We start from the raw sequence: 26,236 nt of genomic DNA, 5'->3' as shown, positions 1-26,236 counted from the left end.
CTACCTCTTTTGGGGGTTCTCTAGCCTCTCAGTAGTCCATTATTTTCCTTGACTTGACAGTTTACCTTCCCTTCTTTTGCTTCTGGTACTTTTGTATTCACAAGATGGCTGGTATAGGTATTAGCACTTTAATTAAAATGAAGTACAGAACAACATTTTGACCTTCTTTGGTTATTTTCAAGTTAACAAAGAGAGACTTGGCAACTGACCATTGCTGGCCACGTCATAGGAATGAGAGTGTAAACAGGTACGGTATTGTAGGTGGGTGTTGCATATATGTTAGGTTATTACTTAGTATAGGCATAAAGGTGTTTCTTTATATTGGTTTAGTTTTGGCTTTAGTTGTCATGTAAGTAAGGCTTCTTTGATTTTGAATTTGTTTATATTTGCAGTGCTCAAAAACACGTGAAGCAGTTTTTTTTTGTGTTCTTTGAATCTGATTATTTCCATATTTCTGTTTTTTTTTCAATATAGAAGTCATGGCAGTTATCACATTGTATTTTATAAATAATGTTGGTGTTGTGTTTGTCAGTGTAGTTTTTACATAGGACGAACTTTAGTTTTGTACCTGGTTTTTGAATAAATTCGGTGTTTATTGGAATATTGTGTTTTGTTATAAGTTGTTTTCCAAATGTTATTTTTTTCCCTGATGTCTAAGTAAGGAAACAAATATAAACAAATGCAAAATTAAAGAAGCTTTATTTATACAATAACTCAAACCAATATAAAGGGACAACTTTATACCTGTATTAATTAATAACCTAACATCTAAGTGCAGTGCTCCTTACAATCTTGTACCCATTTACATTCTCAACCCTAATACCTGCCTGGCAACAGTCAGTTGCAAACTGTCTCTTTGTTAACCTGAAGATGACCTAAGAAGGTTGAAATATTGTTCTGTACTTTATTTTAAGTACTACCGTGTTTCTCCGAAAATAAGACAGGGCTTATATTAATTTTCACTCCAAAATATGACACAAGGGCTTATTTTTGGGGGATGTCTTATTTTGATATATTAAAAAAATGAAGTTACAAAGTAAAACTATTAAATTAACCATTTAAAATAAACTATTATTAAACTATTAAACTAACTGATTAATACTTAAACAAACTAATTAACTAACTATTAAACTAATTAATAAATTAATTTTTTTTTTTTATTTCTTTCCTCTTCCTGCCACTCTTAACTAGGGCTTATTTTAAGGGTAGGGCTTATATTAAAACTATCCCCAAAAGTCACACTAGGTCTTATTTTATGGGTAGGTCTTATTATCGGAGAAACACGGTAATACCCATACCAGCTGTCTTGAGAATAAAGTTTTACTTCAAGTGGGTTTCTTGTCATCACAAATTACTTCTGGTACTTGATTAAAATATGCCCATTATTTACTGACTTCTTTAATTTTTCTGCTTCTACTTTTTCACCTCCCACTTTCATGATGGTGTGATTAATCCAACTCAATTCTGAATTTATCTCTTTCCCCCCACCTAATCTGGACTTTTATCTCTTCATGAATGCTTCTCTGGTCAGGATACTTTTCTGAACATCTTAACCATTCCAGTATTTCACCTACTGGAGAATCAGTCTCTGCACATTGTTTTCCTCAAGATATTGTCACTTCAATGTGTTTGCTACCATCTTGTCATGTCTGTCTAGATTTCTTATTGCGATACATTTTGACAGTTTCACTCTCATCTCTTCCATTACTTGATATGCCAATACTCATTTTAATATTATATCTCCTCCATTGAGCCCCTCGAGGTGGCTTCCTTTACACGGTGAGTGGAATTTCCAGGGAAGTTTCTGTATCTTCAGTTTACTTTCTTTTGGATCCAAACATCCACCCATGTGTTAGCCTTATATGGCATCCTGTGAAAGGGGGGAAGGGATTCTTAGTGATTGAGGGGTGTGATTAATGGGTCAGTTTATATTGGTGGCACTTTAACATATCACTTTGGCCTTGAATTCCTGCAGATGGGTGGCCTTGGGGTGGTTCCTCATGCTCAGTCAGCTGGTTCTGTTGGGCTATGGTGAAGTATGTATTAATTTTGTACATTCTCAGTGGGTGTTGTGGACATTGTATCTGATAATGGTGTTTCAGTATAGTGCAGTAACCAAATATACTATTTATACAGACTTTCTTAGTCCTTTACTGGCTCTGGAATTGCATAATGACAGTTCTTACATTGTTATCTTAAACATTCAGAAATGACTAGCTCAGTTTTTTATGTCCTCTGTTTCTATCCAATTTTTCTGGATTGTCTACTCTACGTGGACTATGGTCCTGTGATCAAGGCTTGGCTTTGTGCTAGTTGGCAGTCAATTTAGGATGAGTAACTTCATAACAAGCTTTTCCAGATCAAACTATCTGTTGTTGTTTGGCCACCTTGTTTCTGTAAGGATTGATGTGAGGAAGTTGTCTTTTCTAGGCTATGCAGTTGTCAAATTTTTAATACATCATTTTCTGACATGTGGTACTTATCTGCCTGTATCTGGTCTTTGTGACACTGTGGTCACAATTACCCACATTTTGCTTTTGAGTCATTGCTATGAACATGAGAAGGGGCACCATAACATGCATTTTCCAAGAGTTCACCCCTGTTGTTTGTCACTGCCAATGGTGATGTTGACACTGTTCAACTTGTATTTTTAGTTTTTTACCTGTGCAAGCTTTTTGTGCAAATACATTTTATTGTATTTTACTTGCAGCTTTTTTACCTGTAGTTTAGTGCAAATAGTTTTGTTGCTTTGCACCATAAAATGCCAAACAACCAACCTTTCTTGGGCCCATATCCATAACAAAATTTGGTTGTAGCCTGCCTTATACCTTATATCAATGCTTTTATCTTGGTGACAAGTTGGCTTTATTGCCTGTACTGTACTTTACCATCAGAGATGTCCTTATATACTATGTGTGGTGTTTGAGTGTATTTGTTACTATTTTGTGTGTATTCATCTTGATGCTTGCCAATATTTTCAACTTATTTCAAGGTTGCTGTGTCCAAATTATTTGTTGGGTTTTTTTTCATTACTTCTTGTTGGCCTGCTCAGTTATGTTTTCCACTCCATTACCTCTTGATAATCCAGTAGCCCCAAAGTCTTTCATCTTGAAGGTCACCTTTGTCAACAATCAAATTTTTTCAGCATAAGTGGATGTTTCTTGATACTCATCTATCTGCCACTTCCTTTCTCTAGGTCATTTGAATCTTCCTCATCTCATTTCCTGTTTTTACCTGCCTTCAAGTGTAATCTAACAATTTGTGATTGCTGAGTCCAGTGAAGTTTGTTGACAACTCATTGTCTTTTTGCAACCAACTCTTTCTCAATACCTAATGGCGTTTTCAGAGCCTTTCAGTTCTGTTGTTTTCTCGTCATATAGTTCTTTTTTCAGAATTGAACCTCTATTTAGTTCTTGGAACTTTTAAAAGTATATGAATTTTGAGCAACCTTTTTCTTGTAGCATTATTTTAAGAAGATGTATCTTCTTCTTTTAGCATGCAGTACATGCTATTCTATTATTTTAGTATTATACAACTCTTACACAGGAAGTAGTTGATTTTATTTCCTTCCATAGATTTGTGCTTCCTGGAAGGACGATTGGATGTTTTCCCTAATCAACCTTCCTTGAATTTCTTCTTTATGAGGCTGTTCAGGCATCTTTTGTCTCCATTTTCTTGTATAAGCTACATAATGTTACCTCACTCACACATCAACATTTAAAGGAAATCCAAATCTTTTCCAGCCATGGAATCCCTCTGTTACTCAATCTTTATTTCCTTCCTCATTGATGAGTCTGACTTGTCTTTTCCTCCATGCTAGAAGACGCTTTTGTCTTATTAATTGTAACTCCCTTAAAGTTTTTTATTGCTGTTCTTACTGTTGATGTCCTCTAAATGTAGATGGGGATGTAAACAAATCCACACGTTTGTGTTTCACTGCTTACATCACACTATACTCTTATCAGCTTATAGGATTCATCTTCTTCAAGGTACCATTCTCCAGTTTCTTAAGGAGGTGATTGATTCATTCCTATGGCAACAAAAATAAATAAGTAATAAAAAATAAAAACAACACAAACATAGAAGACATAAAAATTCACCTAATGGCTATTTTTCACAGGGAATACTTCTTTATCGGTCAGTGATAAGTTTATGTAGGATTAACGATGCTAAATTCTGAAACATTATCTTATTTTCCCTTGCATATGTAGCTTTTCTTTTTTCTTGTTCAGTGCTGTCCTCTACATGAAAAGTTCTTTTGTATGCTCTAAGCTGTGTTTTTGTATATAAATTATCATGCAATAACTCTTCACCACTAGGAGTGTGACATACCCTCCTGATGCTTATGAGTATTTGATTCTACCAAATTATTACTTCAAGATTAGGTCGTTGTTTAGTGCAGACATTTTTAATTGTGTTCTTTTCCTGCACTGGTGATGATGAAAAACCCATTTGAAGTAAAAATGTATTCCCAAGATGACTGGTATGGGTATTAAAACTTTTAATTAAAACAAAGTACAGAACAATGTTTCAACCTTCTTACGTCGTCTTCATGTTAACAAAGAGAATTTGAACTGATCATTGCTGGGCACATGTCTTAGGGACATTTCTGTTTGGAATCTGAGACTATGCTCAATTCTTTCTTCATTGGTTGCTTATTTGTCTTACTCTGCTACTGTGCCTATTCCAGTATCCACTTCCTGTCCTGCATGCTTCCATCCTTTGACTGTGTCTACGACTAGAGATACAATGTTTTATTGTGTGTCTTGACATTGTGATCATTTTTGCCAGCAGTTCTGGTGACTATTAGGCAATTTTCAGTCAAATGGGAACACATTTGGCTTGTTTTGTTTACTTGTATTGAAAGTTCACTTCCAATCTATTGGTGATTTAGATTTTGTTGTATGGACTATATCTGCTTCTTTTCTGATCCTCCATTGTCTCTCATATCTTTCTCATTACATCAGGATTCCACTTCCAGTCAGTGTCTATAGGAGATTGTGTGAACTTGTTTATCACAGCAAACTGATGAGCCTGTCAACTAGCCTTCCTTGGCTTTTATTCCAGGTTTTGTGTCATATCCTAAAAACTGTGATTTGGCATCCCATGATAGGTCTGCTCTGCAACCTGAGCAATCTATATACTGATGGCTAGTGTTGCACACTAGAGATGGGGATTCATCAAGGTCATTAGCAGATTTTCCTTGTGAAACATTTGCTTCATTATTATATCTATTCTGGACTGTTTTAGCCCAAGGCCCCTTGGTGTGGATATCTGTATGTGATGAGGGGACCTCCCAGGGAAGGTTTTGTTCTTTTGGTTTACCTCCTCTGGGATCTAAACATCCACATTGTATTTGCAATGCGTGATGACCCATGAAAGGGAAGAGAGGATCCCAGTGGTTGAGGGGTCCAACCCTAACATACCACTTTGGCTTTGAATTCCTGTAGATGGGTGGCCTTGGGGTGGCCCTCTTTGGTCAGTTGGTTGGTCCACTTGGGCTAGGGTCAACCAAGTCCCAGAGCTGGATGTTCTCAACAGGTGTTGTGGACATTGTATCTGATGCTGGTGTTTGGGTATAGTGCTCACAAAACCCTGGTGTTGCTGCAGTGTCCTTGTTTGGCATTGTAGTTCATCCCCTCATAGGGCTCCATGGTTGGTGGGGTCAGAGGGTACTTCAATATTCCTTTTTTTTATTATGGATCCTTCAAATAAAAACTTAAATAAAATAGTGAAAAAACAGTCCATAGTCATGAAGATTTTGAGCAGCAACCTTCAACATCTGTAACACCTGTTGCACCTTATTTTCTTATACTACATTCTCTTTCAGACAAACCTTTAGGGTAGATGTCTCCTTTTTCATTAAGAAGAGACTAGAGGGCTTCCTGGCTCTCCATATTCGTGGAAACATCCACATCTCAACACAGTGAACTCCTCTTGCATTCAAAAGAGATTGGGGATATAACTATCGAGGTTACACCTCATGCTACTTTGAATTCATTACGAGGAGCTATTGTTGAGAGGGATTTGAAGAACATCCCCAAGTCAGAGATTCTCGCTGGTTTCTCCACCCAAGGAGTTTCTGCAGTGAGGCGTATCTCCATTCGCAAAGATGGAATTATGATGCCAACCAATGTCCTCATTCTGACATTTTACATCACCACATCCACCTGCCACCATGAAGGCAGGTTATCTTAATTACAGAGAATGGCCATACATTCCAAACCCTCTCAGATTTTTTCAGTATCAGTGGTTTGGTCACTCAAAGACATCATGTCGTGATACCTTGACGTGCACTTCTTTCTGTGACAAGGACCACAATGCTTATGAGTATGAAACAGACCCTCATTGCATCAGTTGCAATGGCTCTCACCCATTCTACTTTCATTCTTGCCTTAAATGGTTGGAAGAAAAAGAGGTGCAGAGTTTGAAGGAGATTCAGAACATTACTTACCCTGAGGCTCGAAAGTTGCTCTCCACCATTTCATCTCGGACGTATGCTGCTGCACTTTGTGTCACTACTACAGTGGGAGTGCAGACGGATCTCTTTGTGTCTCCAACAGAATCATTCTCAAACCAAATGAAAAGTCTTTTGTCTTCCATGGTTAAACAAGTTTAGAATAAACTTCAACACCAATCTTTGTCCCTAACGTACATTTCAGCAAACCCCAAGATCCACTTCTTTTGGTTCAGGGTATAGGCATTTTTTCTGATACATCTTCTTCTCCCACCCCAAGATGCAAAACGATCATTCATTCATGCTCTCAGTCACTGGAATTCTCTTCCAACAGCAAAAACCTACCCAATCGATCCAGGATTCAATAGACCTCCCTCAAATAAAGACATTAAAGAAATTAGACATGGTCGAAAACAGAAGAGCTCTCCACCCAATTTGCCTACACATAAATAAAAATGGCCACCTTGATACAGTGGAACTGTCAAGGTTTACGTTCTGAACTGGATGACATCAAAGCACTGATTGCTTCCTACCATCCTGTATGTCTTTCCTTACAGAAAACATCTCTGAAACCTGTCAATAGAGTCACCTTTCGGCAGTTTTCTTTGTACAGAAATGACAGGGTGTGTGATGGACTAGTGCATGGAAGGGTGGTATTTTTGTTTGATCAGGATGTGCCCATCCTGTCTTTGCCACTTGACATACCCTTGGAGGACGTAGCCATCCGTGTTTCCTTGGGTCATACCATCACTGTTTGTTCTCTCTACCTCTTGCTGGGAGAGATATATGATCAATCAGACCATGATGCTCTCATTGAACATTTGCCATCTCCCTTTTTAATCCTGGGGGATATTAATGGACATCATCCCCTCTGTGGAAGTGCTGATGTTGATGATATTCAGAGCTTATACACAGAGTCTCATGAACCTTCTTTGCACCTTTGCCATTTGCAACTGTCTTTACTATATGCTTCCTTACCAAAGCATCCCACCTGGGGTTGTGTTTTCCTTCCTCAGTGGGCCATATTTTTTCAGAACATATGATCTGCCATTGCTCCTTTTGGCCTTTTTATCTGGGCGCAGTTGGATGAATTGGGTTTGTCCTCGAATAACATTGCTGTATCCACTGGTCAGCCCATTCCATTATGGCTTCTTACAGTCCCCAAAGGTGATCTATCTTTAAGTTATCTGAGAAAAGCAGACACTCCTAATTGGAAATACTGTCTGTTATTTGCTGCACATCTTTCGAACCATCATTCCATTCCTATTTATACAGATGGTATGAAATCAGGTGACTGTATGGGCTCTGCTATGGCTTGTTGTGATTTGGTGGTTGTGTGCAGAATCCCTGCTGCAGCTTCTGTGTTCACTGATTAACCATATGTCATTTCTCTTGCCCTGGATCATGTAGAAGGTAAGCATTACTCAAATTTCACTATTTATACTGACTGATTAGTTCTTTGCTGGCCTGGAATCGCTTCACATTAGTTCACACCCTGTTTTCGCTGATATTCAAAACTGACTGGCCCATTTCTCTTTAACATGTACTTCTATGCAGTTTTTGTTGTTCATGTTGGTATTTGTAGGAATGAGCTTGTAAACACTGCTGCTAAATCTGTCTTCTCTGGCATTATCACTACTGTGCCTGTTCCATACATGGAACTGCATTCAAAGCTTGGCTTCATGCCAGTAGGCAGTCAACTTAGAGTGAGCAATGTGAAAACAAACTTTTCCAAATAAAACCCTCTATTGGACTTTGGCCGTCTTGCTTCCATAAGGATCGGAAAGAGGAAGCTGTTCTAATTAGACTACACATTGGCCATAGTTTTTTAACTCATAATTTTTTTTTATCTGGGACTGATGCACCAATGTGTTGTCTGTGTAACACTCAGGTCACAATAAGTCACATTTTATCATCTAGCTGTTATGATTTTCAATGACAGCACCATTTTAAACATGTTCTGCCCCAAGGTTTATCCGTAATTTTAGACTGTGTTATTGGCAATAGTGACACTGTCCACCTAAGAAATGTTATTAGTTTTTTAAAGGCCATTATTCTTTTTAATGCTATTTAAGTTTTTTAATTTATACATTATACCTTTTTAATGTGATTCACTTTTAAGAATCAATGTCAGTCTAGTTTGATTTGCAATTAGAAAATGGCAGTAGTGTCAATTAACTCGAAACTAGGACTGGAAAGGCCAACTTCAAGTGACTAATGCTGCTGTTTGAACTACCTGTTAGTCATCCTGGTGAGTTATAATTAAAATTTTGCTACAGGTCCTTTGAAACTTTTATTACTTTACTTTCTTTATGAAAATGGCCACAATGTCAAATAACTCAAAATCAGGACTTGGAAAGGTCAAATTCAGGTGACTAACAGTGGTTTTTGAATTTACCTGTTAGTCTTCCTGGTGAGTTATGATAATTACAATTATACTACAGAAAGTCCTTTACAACTTGTATTATTGTAGCTTTTCTCTTACTGCTGTAGACTAGATGTAATAATTGGTTTTAATGCCATTTATATTTTTTTAAATTTAAACTTTGTTTTGTTTTACCTTAATTTTATTTCATGAATTTTACTAATTTTACTTTAATTTTAACTTTTTACCAGATGTTTGGCACAGATAGTCTAGTTGCTTTGCACCATAAAACACTAAACCAACCAACCAACCTTCTATTTTTCTTCCATGTATGTGACACCTATTTGTAACACTTAGATAATTTGTATACCTAGTTCAGAGGTAATTTGGTCTCCCACATATGTTCCTCTCCCAATGAGAGGCACACTTTAAGAGTGAAATAACCTTTGTTATTTCAAAGGTTTTCCACAGTCTCTGTTCAGTGCCTGTTGTTAAGGTGGGATCATTTAAACAGCTTCTGCCAACTTTGTTCATGGTAACCCATTACACAGTCCCTCAGTGAGGAATCTTATGGGTGAGATGACTCTTTGGTTCATGCACTTCATCAGTGCTTTCCCTTATGAAAATCATTCCTCAAATTTTTCTTGCTGAGAAGAAGAATTCTCGGTTTCTGAGTATACTAAACTGATTTGGTTATATATATGCAAAAACGGCTCGTTTGGGTTGAGAAAATATTTTACATAGAAGGTCAAAATGTTGTTCGCTCTTCTATGTAAAATATTTTCTCAACCCAAACGAGCCATTTTTGCATATATATTTCTCTACAAGTGGGTTTTTTCGACATCACTGATTTGGTTATGTGTAGTGACTATGATATTTAAATACATTGATTTTCATTACACTAGTTCAAGTATCTACAAAACACATGTTCCAAAAATGTTATGGAGAGAATGAAATTAACACAAATAGCAAAGGAAATACAAGTTGACACTAGTAAACAAATAAAATGTTCACAACAAAGTGTAACAGACTTACTGGCTAGTTAATGATCTTTTTTACAATTGATTAGGGCTGAGATAAGGTTTCTGTGTCTTTGAAGATTAATATGGGATCAAAAATAATGAAATACTGTATTGTTAAGTCAGACCAGACCCCTAGTGTGGCATTCCCTTGTAAGTCTAAAATAACATGCTGCTACAACCAGGGTTCAACCAAAAAACAACTTATTAAACTGTAATAATACTTGGAATAAGATTTAGCACTTAACAAAAAATACAGTTATTAATCATGTACCTATGAAGGACTTGATACAAATGTTAATGAATATAACATAAATATCAGTATTAATATTCTTCAAAATAATAGAATTAGAAAATAAAAGCAGAAGGAAGAAAAAAGTTATTCTATGAAAACAACAATATTCCAAAAACACCTTTCTACTAAAAATTATCAAGTGACAAAGCACAATAATGTGTTAGTTCTGTCATTCACAAACTATCTCATGATTCAGTTTGTTTGCAAAGCTAATGGTAGGGTATTTATTCGCTGCTTAGGTCATGAGAATACATCTTGTGAGCATAAACTTGTATGATCTTTTACTACATTAATATCTATAGGTCACTGCTAGGGAAGCTAGTGTCAGTTTCGTAATGCATACATGTTTACTCAAACATGATGAGCTAGTAGATGGTTTTGAATTTCATTGTAACTAAAAATTCATAGATATACTAAATTAAATGATGAGAAGAAAAAATAGATGACTGAAGAAGGTCAAAATGTTGTTCGCTCCTCTACATAAAAAATTTTCTCAACCTGTAGCAGCCATTTTTACATATACATATTTCTTTACAAGTGGATTTTCTTGTCATTATGGAAAAAAATAGATGAATGATAAACAAAGCCATAACAAAGAAAAAAGAAAAACTTTTTTATCTTGCATTCCTTTCTCCTTAGAAAAATGAAGTGATGACCTTAATCACTTTAAGATGATTAAAGATCTTAATTCTTATATTTTTACTTTTAATTACCTCTTTATTTATGTTAACATCATGGCTCATAAATTCTTTCCAATTTTAGTAAATATATCTTGGAAGGAAAATGGAATTCATGTATTTGAATTTCTAGCTTCAAGCTCTGGTTCAGATTACTTGAATATTAATAGTTTAAAGACCAGCTAAGTATATAAATCAATTCTGTGATGTTGACTCACTGCCATTTTAGGAGGAGACAGAGGTAAGTTATGAGCAAGATCTGTTGAAAAATGAAAGTGGATACACCAGCAGAAGTCTTTTGTCTTTTGGAGAAACAACCTTCAACTCTTTTTTTTTTTTTTTTTTGCTGCAACTGTCTAGAAATAATACTATTTTTTTTTGATATTGAGAATTTTAATTGGGGAAATATAGATATGTCTATATTAGAAAATGAAATTGTCCTATAACTGCACCTAACCTATGATCTTTTAACTTGTACACTAATACAGCAGCATACTTTGTAACTTTCAAAGATCCATTCCACCTTGCCACAAATTTTGCAGTAAAATTATTTACTGAAGAAGGTAAAGGTTGAGTCCTTAATAATGCTAAATGAGCTACTTTAAATGTGTCTGGATGTCTCTTACAGTTGTAGGCTTGTTACTTCTGAGCCTTTTCAACATTTGATCTTGCTTTCTTGTAGGACATCTTGTAATTTTGCTGTTTCTGTGGTTTGAGGTATTGTTGAATATTTCATCAGTTGATTCCAAGGAAGGAAAACCTATTATCCTAAATGAAGTTTAACTGGTGTGTAAACTGTAGACTTGTGAATAGAAGTTTTAATGACTAGAGGAAATTTGCATAAATGACTAACCCAAATCTGATGGGTTTTTCAATGTAAGCAGATATCCTTCTACATGTATTTCTATTTACTCTTTCATTAATGTTAGACTGAGGATGATGTGGAGTTGTAATTTGTTTAATTCCAATAACTTTAGAAGTTTCATCCATCAAAAGAGAGACAAATATTGGTCTGTTATTGAATGCAAGAGTCTTTGGAATCATATCTACAAATATTGGCCCATTATTGAATGCCAAGAGCCTTTGGAATCATACCTGCACAAATATTCATTACTTATTTTTTCATAGCTATGTTTGCAGTTATATGTTTGAGAGGATATAATTTAATGCATTTACTAAAATAACCTTGTTACAACTAACAAGTAACTATATTTCCTGTATTAGATTTGGGTAAAGTCTTACAATGTCTACTCCTATCATCTCACCAAGTTTCATTAGGGTAGTGGTTTACATAAATCCAGCTGGCCACTTTGAATCAAATTTAGCAGTTGGAGAAACATGACAAGACAACACAATTTTTCATATCATTTTCTTGTACCAAGCCAATAACTATGTTTGGACATTTTGTTTATTGCTTTTAGACCTAGATGACTAGATGTAGAATGGTCATGCAATTTGGTTAACACTGGTGGATTTTGAGAATAAATGGTCTGAATTTATCATTACTAGAAACCATTTTTGTGTAATAAAGAACATTGTCATTTAAGGCATGGTGTTTGGTTTTTCTTAGTGTCTGTAACTGAAATGGAATCATCTAGTAACAGTCTAGTTTTCAAATAAGAGTAAATACTCACATATTCATCATTTTAACTTGTTCAGTAGGTAGTTATTATTTAGTGTTACCATTGACAGGGGCAAACACTGTAAGTAGTAGCTTACAGACATCCAGTTTTGGGGTTTCTTCTGGGGAATCAATATGGTATCAGTGAACTGGTTCTCCTTTCTATACAGCATTTTAAATGTTAAGTCCAGCAATTTTAATTACCAACATAAGAAAACATGCAATTGCAATATTTTATACTTTACAGTTTCTCTATTCATAACTCCAGGGTTTTATAATTTATATGTTTTCACAGTTTTTCAAATAAATGCCTCAACTGACTCTTCTGCATGAGTGTAGTATTTTCTACTAAAGAATTCCTTAGCTAATTTGTTATTATCTAACACTACTGGGTACAATTTAGTCAAGTTTTATTTAAATTCTTCCCAGTGTTCAAAAACTATTTCTGATTCAAAAGCCTTCTACCATTCTAGTGACTTAGATAAGAAACCACAGTTTTCACCCATTTATTCTCAGGTACTTGATACACATAAAAATGATTTTCCAAACTTTTAAGACATTAAAATGCAACTTATTGTTCAACTTCTCAATAGACAGGGTAGTGGAGTGACAGTAGTGACATAAATTGATAAATTTTCTGCAGAACTATAGGTAAAAAGAACTCTCAAAGTTTGATATTGAGGGGAAAAGGGATTCATTTTTTTTGTGAGTAGATCCGTCCCCATGCATGTCAGCATTTTCAAATGTTCTGTCAATACTGACACAAACCGCTTCAAACATACTGCATCAGATTTGCTAATTCAAATATTATTTTGCAACACAAATTATTTTCAACTGAACTTATTGATGAATTAATCAGTTGACATGTTGTTGAAAAAGAGGGTCCCTGTTTTGGCACCAATGTAACAGTCTAAAATAACTGCTATAACTAGGGTTAAAAAAACAACCCAAAAAAACCAAAAACAATTAAACTGTAATGAATGAACTGGAATAAAATCTAGCACTTACTAAAAGTACAGATATTAAATGTGTCTTTGGTCAGGACATAATACTAATGTAAGTAACACATAAATGCCAATATTAATTATTTCAAAAGAAAGGAATTACAAAAAAGAACAAAAGTAAACACCTAATTCCAAAAATTACAACACAGTTTTCAAAAATCACCTTTGTACATTAATAAGAACATTGAGTACAAACAGTAATTCACTAATTATCTTGTGACTCAGTTTATGAAGTTTATTTATTTTGTTGTTATTCCCTGCTTAAGTTAGGAAAATACAATTTATTTAATCATAAATTTACATAATCTTTTGCTATTATTATTAATATCTGTACATTGCCACGAAGGAAGATGGGGTCAGTTCTATAAAATGTAAATATGTTTAATATTTACTCAAAATAAATATAAGTTAGAAGATGAGTTAGTATTTAACATAGCTAAAAATTCATAGATAAATGATAGAAGGAGTAAAGAATAAATGATAAACAAAACCACACACACACACACACACACACAAACAAAGGATTTGCTTTCTCACACCACAGTCCATAGATTACTCATGTCAGTGATTATTTCCTTTAAACATGTTCAGAGAAGATGAACTACAACTTGTACAATTCTCCATGCAATCCCTTGGAATGACCTTACTCCAGGATGGCATAGCATAGAAATAGGGTGAATTGACTATTAGCCTATAGAACAAGTATTGTGCATTATTTATATAAGGTAGGGCTTTTGAGAAAGTTTACAAACTCTGTATATCTGATTTACATTGGATGACACTAAATACTAAGTGAAGACAAATGTATTATTTGTTACGAAAGGGTAAAATATGATGATGTTTATAATCATCACAATCCAAGATATGGTAGCATGAAGTAATTCATAAAAGTCTAACCTTATGTGTGTGCCATGATATTCTTCAGAATGCTGTCCAACATGGTATTGTAAAGTTGTTATGAGAGTTATCAGTATTTCTTTTGACACTACAGTACTGGTTTTGTAGCCACTTATATCAGAATAGAAAAAAAATTATTGGACACTACACAGAGATACTGAGAAACTGTATATGCATGTCGTAGGTTGTAGAGGTTATGTAAATGAAATATGTACACTGTTTGGTAGACAAAACTATTTTTGTTTCTTCATTTTATGATTGCTTTACACTAATTTGTCAGTCAAAGTCACTTCATCCTTGTACAGACATATCTTTAGTACAAATATTTTATTATCAAAACTGTACAACAGACTTGTAATACTTACTCACAGTTTGCCATATTTTGTGAATACACATAAAATAAATGTGGAATGTACTCATCTAATACAGGGTTAGTTCAATAGACATCCCTATGTACATTCAGTTAATGCATTTCTGATTGTATATGCACCTAAGGGCATATTTAACTGCCTGGAGTATGTTAAATGTTACCTTCATAGATAAGCATCTTACATTTTCAGTTTCAGGATGTAGCATTCTGATAAAACTGCTTCTAGTGATTTAATATTTTATTACTTTCTTTGTTTTTACTTTAAATTTTCTCATAAATCTATATTTCTTTATTTCATGTTTTTGCCCAGTTTTTTTTTTGCTTCCTTCATGCATTGTTTATTATTACAGGTTTTAAAAACAAAAAAAGACATTATATAACATTGTTTATAAATTTTTAGTAAAGTTGAAAATTTTATAAACAGAGCAAATTTAGAAACATACCTGTTCTACTATGAAACTTATTTATATAAAAATGTGATTTTGTGGAAATTATTATGGTACTTTTAGGATGACACTGATTTCAATTAACATGAAACTCATGGTGTTGAACACTATTAAATCTTTTATTTTCAAATAAAAACACTTTTGTCTTGATTAATGTAACTTTCATAAGAGAAACACTAATGCAAGTAATGAATGGAGTAATTATGAACTTCCAGTACATGAATGTTTCTTATTCAGATTCATTAAATTATGTTGTAAAGACATTCTTATTTCCTTGTTTTATAAACTTGCAACAGAGTGAAACCAAAATCAAAATAATTAGCCTCTGGTGGGTTTGTAATGAGCTAATATACAATGGTTTTAGTAATAAATTGTTTTATGTATTATTAATAAAGATTTCTAAGGAATTGTAATTTGCTTATAATTCAGGTAAATGTTTTATGATTAATAGATATTGTTAGTCACAATTACTTTATTTCTTAGATAAATTATGTAAGTGGGATTGGTGTTAGATATGAAGTGTGATAATTCATTTTTATTGTATTACAGTTGTATGTTTAATGTTGGAATTGTTTTGCTGAAATTGACATTCTTTTGACACCATGTTACAGAAAATTGTGTATGTACTTTGTCATTTTTATCAAGTTGAAATGCAGTTGTGTATTGGTTGAAGGTTGAATCATAAAATGCTATAATACTCATTTCTTCCACAGGTATTTTAAGTTTGATGTAAAATGCATACATGTAACAGAAATTTAGGTTACTTGGCTTTTACGTGATACTTTTATATGTAACACTTGTAGTTTTGCCATTTATTTGAAATTGTTTGTTATATTTCAAGATGTTTGGATTTCATTAACTATCCATAATGCCTTGTATTTTGTTTTGGCCCTGTTTTATTTTTTCTTTGTACTGTTAACCCTTTCATTACGGGTTGAGTGGAATCCACTCGGCTTGTGACGATGAAGGTATCTACAATAGTAATTATAGTGTGATTTTGATAAAGTACACATGTTTATGAAATTCTGCAGATTATTGCTAAACATTATGAGGCTTTCTACACAAAATATCAGGTTTTTTAATTAAGTATTAAGATTTTTTTTATTTAAAGATTTTCTCTTAACATCTTTACTTTCAGAATGTTGACTATCCAACATGGAGAGTAATTTTCATTTTTAGATTAAAATTACTTTTATACATCAGATAATTTTCAGATTTCACAAGGGAAACCTTTATAACCTTCAGATAATTATCAAATAGTTTTTACAAAAGAACTTAATATTTTTCTGTTATTTTCACTGTTGAATCAGAATCTCTGTACCTGTTCAGTAGGTTTGACAAATCTCATAACCACCATAAAACATTAGGAAATAAATATAAATTATGCTTTTTTTGTTTCTTGAATGACTACAGATTATAACTCAAATACAAAAGTTTAGTCTAAATTGCTTAATTGTCATAATATTATGCATTTATATATATATTTATTATTTTTATTATGTTGGCCTTTGTAACTGTTTGATGTCATAAAGTGTCTTAAATGTAGGTATTAATATACTAAATATATGTAAATGTTAATATTTATTTTACAGTACTTTATTAAAAATGCAAATATAAACATTTTTGTAGTATTCTTGGTTTTATGTACGAGTTGTTTTAGAAGTTGTAATACACTTTTTATTTTTTGGCAGAACCACAATCAGGATTTCACATAGCCTTCAACATGTTTGACACAGATGGTAATAAGAAAGTTGATAAGAAGGAATTTTTGGTTGTAAGTGTAATTTATGTACTTTAAAAGTGAAAGTTTTATATGTGAACTACATTTAAGAGTGTTTCATTGTGGGTTATATAATTTTTGTATGAGTAGAGATTGGGTTTTGTATTCACAACTTTCATTTGTATTATGACATGACACACAACCTACAACAGTACAGTATTAATTCAGTCTGAAGAACTTTGTTTTTTTACTTGTGATATTTGAATTTTAAACACAATCAGAAAAGCCTAGATTTGATAAGCATCAAATTTAGTGCTGAACTTCCATTTGTTTGTAATATGGCAGCATTAATCAAATTGATAAAGATGTACAGATAAGCCTAAGTCAGAGACCATCTTTACTAGATGTAAGCTAAGTTTGAATTATATTCACCCATTATTAACTCATTAATGTTTTCTAAGTAAGAAGTTAGCTTAAACTAATACGATGCAGAAATTAAGAATACAATGACAAAATTCTTATTGATTGATATTAATACTATTTACCATACCTGTCAGCTTGACGATGTTAACCACATAATGAAGCATACTAAAGTATAAATTATAATTAACTGTTGTGAAGTATGTCATTGGTAGTTGATAAACAGAAGTAAAATTTCTTTTATACTTAGGATTTTGTATTGAATAATTCATGTAGAAATAATTTGGAATAAAATATAAATTTAAGAAATACTATTAATTGAATTTGCCTTTGAGTTTTATGAAGTAAAAATATTATGATCATGAATCAACAACTTTGGGCTGAATGTTGTATTGAAAAACGTATGTTCTATACAGGGGAAGAAATTTGCATAATGCATTCATGCAGTGAGTCATTGGACTAATGAAAGCTGGCTAGCTGCACAGTTTATTGTGCTAACTCATTGTGAGCACACTAATATATCTCAGAATTCACCTGTTTAAGAAAGTGGAAGTGCATTAATTTGTATTACCTCATTTACATCATGAAATTCACAAAGAATTTTGATAATCAATTTTAAGTTTTATTTTTAATGCTGGTGGTTATCATGTACTTTTGCTTTCGAAATATTAGAAAGTTTGCTATTTTTTCTTTATCCCTAGATATAACCATAACATTGTAGTTGATCAATTTGTTAAGGTTAAAGAATGCAAAATAAAATGGGCAGTAATTTTCTATCCTTTTTGGTATTAACCACAAAATTTCAAGGTATTTCTCTTAAGAGTTTTTACTTCTAATTTTAATTTTCTTACATCTATTTCCTATGTTTATTTTATTATTGCTGACTGAAGTAGAAACCTGTTGAACATAAAGCAGTGAATCACCACTTCTGCTATTAGACTGTTTACATGACACCATTGTTAGCAGATATGCTTTTGTGATACAATTATTAGAATTTATCATAATCTTGGCTTTTAGAACCTATTGGGAGAGAGGTTTTTAGCTTGTTCTATAATACAGTGTTTGTAACGAGAATTGTCTAAAGTAAGAAAAGTGCAAAATGTTTATGATATGGTTCTCTACATATTCTTGACCAGTCCAATAAACTTGATAGGTATTTGGATGTTAGTTATCCCTTCAGAATGGTAGGAATTTATTGCTGTAAGTGTACAAAGTGCTTAAATGGTTATAAATTTGTAGTGATTTATTGTTACTATTTACTTATAAATGCTTAATTTGCAGTTATTTTTCTTAAAACATAGCAATAAAAAACTATATGGAAAAAAGAAACGATTTCTAGTAATTATGACGTAATGAAACTAATTTGTATTTGAACTATACACGCTAAGCCTTGCTGTAAACCTCATTTATGGAAGGGAAAGACAAACTAATTTTTATAGATTTCAAATGTTCATTTTAGAAAACCAAAAATTGATAAAATTACTATAATTATACACATTAAATCAAGGGAATATTAGTTGGCTTTCTCCCTAAGCTGTATGTGGGTCAAAAAATCTTGTTTTTGCTCAGCATAAAGAGTTAGTCAACAGAGTTTACAATTTCCAGTGAAAGTACAAGTTTTCCCTTTGAACCAGTAACAAATGACTGTCATTTATTTAAAGGACGTAGGCATGAGTAAGCTAGAGTATAAGAATCTCCCACTTTTTTATTTCTTGAGATATCAATATATTTTGCAAATATCTGACATTTTAGTCTATAAGCATAATAAATTATAAACTCAAAGTCTGGGTTTCTAATGAAAGTTAACATAAATTTGAAACATTAATAAATCATACACTTGAAAAATAGTTAACATAAGTACTCTGTCTAGAAAACTTCAATATTTCTCTGTCTCTCTCTCTTTTTTTAATGAATTTCAGTATTGTATATCAAATACCACATGTACTGATTTTTTGCAAGTTGTTTTGAAAAATAATTTTATGTCTAGCAATGAGAAAATATTTTAAAAACTTACTCCTGATGTATGTTTACAGCTGAAGCTAATTTATTGTTGATGTTTTTAGTGTGGAGAAGTTTATTAACATTATATACAATTATGTTTGGAAATGCCATGAAGTCATATATTTGTTTATCAACAAAAAGTCCAATTGTTTTAGTACGGTAGTCTTGTGTAAATTTTGCAGGAAGAAACTTGTGAAACACTATTAATCATATTATTTTCAGATTTTTATAGTTTTTTTTTTTTACTGCCTTGCATGTTTGATACATTTTTATATTCAACAACTTAGGATAAACAAAATAATTTAATCCTACACTATATTGCACCTGAAGATAGGATTTCCTATAGTTTTCAATATATTTTTGCCTCACATTTTTAAGACAGTTGTAACTCATGTGTAAACAACCTACTTGTTGATTTCTTTTTAAAATTTTTATTCTCATTCCAAACAATAACTTTATTTTTATGAAGAACCTCTTGGGAATAGTTATCCAGTTCTTGATTTTCAAAAGTTTTATAGTTTTTGTAAACTTCCCTTTTAGTTCCCTTCTCAGTATGTATGATACTATATTAATTGTCTTTCCTGCTTTGTCTCTAGCTGGATTCAAGTGTAGGTACATTGTTCATTACTGATTGATGTAACTTTACACTTGTAGATTCTCTAGCATAATATTTTGTTGTCATTGATGCAAATGAAATGATTACTGAAACATTACAGCTTAGAAAAAAGCATTTTAATATGAGAGAAATTTTATTAAAATTACACTTTCAAAAGTAATCTTTAATATGGCCCAAAGAGTTAGTAATATATTCTATTATAGAGAAAATTTCAAAAGGAAGTCTAAGTATTAGAACTTCATAAACAAAGTACATGGTAGTTTCCCCTTATATAAGTTACTGAAAAAGTAATACTATACTGCCTTAAACAGCCCTTAGTACTGCACATACGATAGTAGATTTCAGTTGAAACAAAAAATGGTTATTAGCATTTTTGGGTGACTGCAACTGGTTTGGAAAAATACTTTTCTTAAGTGACATCACCATTGATCTTGAAATAGTAATCAAGGAGTAGTTATGTCGTAGAAAATTCTACTTGAAACTTCTTTTTTATCTTGTACAGCATTTGTGGATTACAAACCTCTTAATGTAGGCTAGACAACAGTGGCCTAATTCAGAATAATAAATGATTTTATTATTACATCTGATTTTAGGAAAATTGTTTAGTGAAAAGATGTGTATATAAAAAGTTCTAAGCTTGTGGAAAGTTTCTTGTCATAACTTTATGAAGACCTGTTTTCTAATTAAATCTTGACCAATGCATGAAGAGCAAACTTAAATTGATGAAATGCTTTCGTACACTAAATTATTTTATAAAGATGAGGGTCAGTTCCATAACAAGATGGAAGTTCACAATTTCATAACCAAACTAAAAAAAAAAAGTTTCATCCAAAGTGCTAACACATCAGCAGGGAAAACAGGCATGGATCAAATACAGGGTGTTCGGAAAGTCACTGTGCAGTTTTGTCTGTAAATAAATACATAAGTGACTTTCCGAACACCTTGTATAATTTTGTAAGCACTTTAACAAGAATGAGGGTCAGGATTTGTTAACCTGTTTAAGAAGACAGTTATTTTTAACTTTTTTAATGGAAGCAATGACACAAACACTCAGAAACCAAGATTTGAATATTCTACATGTGCAATTTAAACTGTAACAGTGACATTCTGGATAAGCTAATGGCTTGAAGTCAAATGGATAATTTTCAGATAATTTAAAATAATTAAAAAAAAGAGAAATCTTATCTCTGCATAAGTATGATTGAAGAAACATAAGATTAGTAAAGTAATTATGATCATTTCTTGAATTTATTCAGAATAATTGGGAAAAGAAAATTTAAAATTTTCCATAAAATTATGGTTACAGTATCTTTCAATTGTGAATTATAAGTAAGCCAAATCCAACAAGTTGCCATATTATGAAATTTAATAAATTGTTGACCAGCCAGTTGTGTGATATTGTATAATAATACTGGGAATAAATTTGATCACATATTTCTTGAAATCCTCAATGTGGATTTCTGTACATGGTGAGGGGACCTCCCAGAGAAGGTTCTGTTCTTACAGTTTACCGTCTCTGGGATCTAAACATACACCTGCGTGTTTACCATGCGTGGTAACCCGTGAAGGGGAGGAGAGAATCCTAGTGGTTGAGGGGTCCAACTTTAACACACCACTTTGGCTTTGAATTTTTGTAAATGGGTGGTCTTGGGGTGGTCCTCCCAGGATCAATTGACTAGTCCATTTAGGCCAGGGTCAACTGAGTACCAGCATAGGACATCCACAATGGGTGTTCTGGACATTGTGTCTGACACTGGTGTTCGGATATAGTGCTCACGAAACCCTGGCATTGCTGCAGTGCCCTTAAGGGCTTCATGGTGGGTGGGATCAGTGTGTACCGAAAAATTTTCTATTTATTATGGATACTCCTAAAACAAAAAATATAATAACTTGAACCCATTGAGAAAAACTTGACTACTGGAAAATGACCAAGCATTGATGAATTTGTACAGCCTAACTCACCACTTGAATCTGTCCCGCGATTCTTAATTTTGCGTACCTTAAGTGCTAAACTCTAGGGCATATGTCTCCATTTTTTATTCAGAAGGGCTTAGAAAGGCTTGCTGGCTCCCCTAAATTGGTGAAAAAGCTACTTTCAGGAGACATTTTAGTGGAAATATCTTCATCACAGCACCAAACTCCTCCTGACATCAAAGGCCTTGGAGGACATACCCATTGAGGTTACTCTTCATTCCACTTTGAATACTTCCAGAGGAGTCATAGATTAAAGAGATTTAAGGACTGTCCCCGATTCGGAGATCCTTGCAAATCACATCAGCCAAGGTGTCACAGCGGTATGCCGAATCTTCACTCGAAAAGGTGGAATTCTGGAAACAACAAATGTTCTAATACTGACATTTACAGCACCACATTCTCCCACCACAATATAAAAGCAGGATATCTGAATTGTAAGGTGTGACCTTATAATCCAAATCCTGTACGATGTTTTCATTGTCAACGTTTTGGTCATTCAAAACAATCTTGCCGTGGTTCCTTGACCTGTGCCCATTGTGGTGGTAAAGACCATAATGCCTTCAAATGCCAGCTCGAACCATATTGTGTAAACTGTTATGGTACGCATCCTTCTTATTTTACCTCTTGCCCTAAATGGGTAGAAGAAAAATAAGTACAACGTCTTAAGACAGTCAACAATCTCACTTACATAGAGGCTCGAAAAATATTATTACCTATTCTGTCCAGAACTTATGCTGCTGTAACCCATTCTACTACTATAGTAGGAGTCCAAACAGACCTTACCCTATCCCCTACACAATCTTCACCAGCAAATTTTAATGAAACACTTCCCAAAATCAACACAGTTCATGAATCACTGTCTCTTTCCATCTCTGTCCTGACCACCCCTTCCAGTCATTGCTGAACTTCACCTTCTTCAAGTCAAGATGTTTCCATGGGGTCTCCCTCTCTTGATACCTAAAAAATTAAACAAACCATTCGTCCACACCCTCAATCATTAGTACATGTACCAATAAATTGAGACCCAACCATTCGAGTGAGAACAGGATCCATGGAGGGCAATAGACCCACATCCAATAAAGAAAAAAAATGCGGTCATAAGCAGAAGGACTCCTTACTGTCTTCTCCTCTGAAATAATTATATATGGCCACACTAATCCAATGGAACTGTTGAGGTTTCCAATCAAATATGACTGACATCAAAGATCTGATTGACTTTTATCATCTCACATGTCTTTCTTTGCAGGAAACATTTCTACAGCCTACAAATACAGTTACTATTCAACACTATTCCTTATACTGGAATGACAGGCTATGTATAGGAGGGGGACATGGGGGAGTTGCATTGCTGGTTAATCAGCATGTGCCCACCCAATTTCTGTTATTGATCACACCCTTGAGTTGTACCATCACTTATTTGCTCTCTATACCTTACACCTGACGTGCATTATGATCAATCTGACCTCAATACCCTCATTGAGCAACTGCCAACCCCCTTTTTAATTTTGGGAGATTTCAATAGGCATTATTCCCTTTTGGGTGGCTCCTGTATTGATGAGAGGGCGTGCCGTAGAGCATGTGCTCCTAAACCACAACCTGGCTCTATTCAATACTGGCTCTTACAGATATTTTCATGCATCCAGTCAGTCATTTACAGCTATAGATCTTTCTGTCTGTTCCCCTTTGCTACTCATTCACTTTTCCTGGGAGGTTGACATCAATCCACGAGGTAGTGATCATTTTCCCATCATATTACGAGAGATTGGCCGTGATCAGTACCACCCGACCCATGTACCTTGGTGGTAGTTGGTCCAGGCCAACTGGCCTTCTTTCACTACTCTTTCTGAACTTCATCCTGCCATCTCATGTCAGTCATCAAACATGAGGTTTATTGAACTGCAGCTACAAACTGCAATCAATCAGATACTGAAGTGGACCACGGCAAATGGTTTTAAACTTTCACTCTCTAAAACCATTTGCATACATTTCTGCCACAAACGGGGAATCCACCCAGATCAAGAACTCTGTCTTGATGATGTTGTACTTCCTGTTATCCCTGAGGCAAAGTTGTTAGGTCTTGTATTTGATTGTAAATTAAATTTTGTATCGCATATCAAACAACTTTGTATCAAGTGTCTAAAAGCATTGAACATTCTCCGTGTCCTCTCTTCTACTTCATGGGGAGCAGATCAATACTCCATGCTCAAAATTTATCGTGCCCTCGTCCGATCCAAACTTGATTATGGGTCTGTAGTTTATGGTTTTTCCAAAACCTCAGTACTGTAAATGTTGGATCCTTTCCATCACCAGGGGCTTTGGCTTTGCATTGTAGCTTTTCGTACTTCTCCCATGCAAAGTCTGTATGTGGAATCTCATGAACTTATCCCCTTTTTAGCCATTGAAACATAGGAGGAGCATCTGCCTCTTTCCTTTTCAACTGACCATTTCTATATGAATATATTGGATTATTATGTGACCCTGGAATCTATATATTTGCCGTTTGCAACTGTCTCTAATGTATGCTTCCAAACTTTGATCCTTACTACAGCATCCTATCTGGAGTTGTGTTTTCCAACCACAATGGACCACACTTTTTAATAACAGGAAATCTGCCATTGTTCCTTTTAGTCTCCATATCCAGGCAAAATTAGAAGAATTGGATTGCAGCTTTTTCAAATCAGTCTATTCCATCATGACAAATTATTATCCCTAATTGTAACCTATCTCTGAGTCATCTGAGGAAAACGGATACACTCGATTGGAAATATTGCTCTTTCTTTGCTGAACATCTTTCATATGATCCATCCATTTCTATATATACAGATGGTTCCAAATCAGGTGTTTCAGTGGGCTCGGCCATGGTTTGTGACGGTTTGATTGTGGCACACAGACTTCCCCCTACATTTTCTGTTTTCACTGCCGAATTGTATGCTATCTCAATTGCCCTAAATCATATTGAAATAATGCAATATACAAATTGTACAATATGTACAGACTCACTTAGCTGTTTATTGGCCCTGGAATCATTCCATGATAGTCACCACCCTCTTCTCATCAATATTGAAAACAAACTGCCCCATCTTTCTCTCTCATCTGTCTCCATCCAATTCTTTTGGATACCAGGTTATGTTGGTATTTGTGGGAATGAGCTGGCCGACAGACTTTGCATAGTCCAGTTATCAAATCCAGACTGTACACCAGATGGCAGGCAACCTGGAATGAGCAACACAATAACAAGCTTTTTCAAATCAAACCTTCTCTAGGTCTTTGACCCTCTTGCTTCTGTAAGGATCAAAGAGAGGAGGTTGGTTTGGCAAGGCTATGCATTGGCTACAGTTTTTAACCCACCACTTCCTTTTACCTGGTACTGCTGCACCAATGTGTGGTCTATGTTGCACTCAGATCACAATCATCCACATTTTATTATCATGCCATCGTTACAATCTAGAACGATGACACCATTTTAAAGATATTTGTAAGGCAGGTTTGCCCTTGACTTTGGCCCATGTTGTAGGTGATACTGCCCATCTCATTCATGTTTTTACATTTTTAAGAGCCATTGGTCTTTTACACTTAATTTAAGGTTTTTTTATCAGACTATATAATGTTTTAGCATGATTTCTTTTACATATTTTAATGTTTTAGCATGATTTCTTTTACACATTTCACTTTTTATTTTGACTTGAAATCAGGACTGGAAAGGCCAACTTCAGGTGACTGACTGCAAATTCAATCTTGATGTTTCAATCTTCCTGGCATGTCTTAATTTTATGCATTTTAGTTTTTATTTTTCTTTTGAACTGAACCCAGGACTGGAAAGGTCAACTTCAGGTGATTGACAGAAAGGTTGTACTTATTGCTTCAGTCTTCCTGGCAGTTCCTTATTTTACATATTTTACTTTGTACCTTAATTGCCCTATACCTATACTGTACCACATCTTGTCTGGCACAGATAGCCATGTAGCTTTGTGCCAATAAACATTGAATACCTACCTACCCCCACCCCTCCTTCCAATATGCACATTAATTCTAAAATGCCCAAGAGCATCAAATCAGCACACCTATTGTGTATGGTTGGTTTTATTCCATGGCATAAATGGTGGATGAAGTAGTTTGAAACTTGAACTTCCTACAGGTTATGTAGCTTCTGCAAATATTTTTGTATGTGAAATTTCATAGACATTGAAACTCTTGTGTCATTATGCAGTATCATTTAACTTATCACAGTCTCGGAGATAAAATGTTTTGATACTGATGTAATAGTGCAGTTTTACTTGAAAGGCAGTATGACAGGTATATGTCAGTGGTATCAATATAATAAATATAGGAGAACTGGATGCTGTAGAAAATTGCA

At 33.9% G+C, this 26,236-nt stretch overlaps 1 protein-coding gene across 4 annotated transcripts in view; it reads left to right on the top strand.

Annotated features, from left to right (window-relative positions):
- The window catches only part of MICU3 (Mitochondrial calcium uptake 3), a 101,234-nt gene that overhangs the window by 35,697 nt on the left and 39,301 nt on the right, over window positions 1-26,236 (top strand). For all 4 annotated transcript variants that reach the window (XM_076488652.1, XM_076488651.1, XM_076488654.1 and 1 more), the window contains exon 5: window positions 16,843-16,925. In XM_076488652.1, the coding sequence (XP_076344767.1) occupies window positions 16,843-16,925 (83 nt within the window). The remainder of the gene's footprint in view (window positions 1-16,842; window positions 16,926-26,236) is intronic.

The sequence above is a fragment of the Tachypleus tridentatus genome, chromosome 2, assembly GCF_004210375.1.
Source record: "Tachypleus tridentatus isolate NWPU-2018 chromosome 2, ASM421037v1, whole genome shotgun sequence".
NCBI classification, from domain to species: Eukaryota; Metazoa; Arthropoda; class Merostomata; order Xiphosura; family Limulidae; genus Tachypleus; species Tachypleus tridentatus.
Note: the sequence above shows the minus strand (reverse complement) of the source record. Positions and strands in the feature narration are given on the sequence as shown.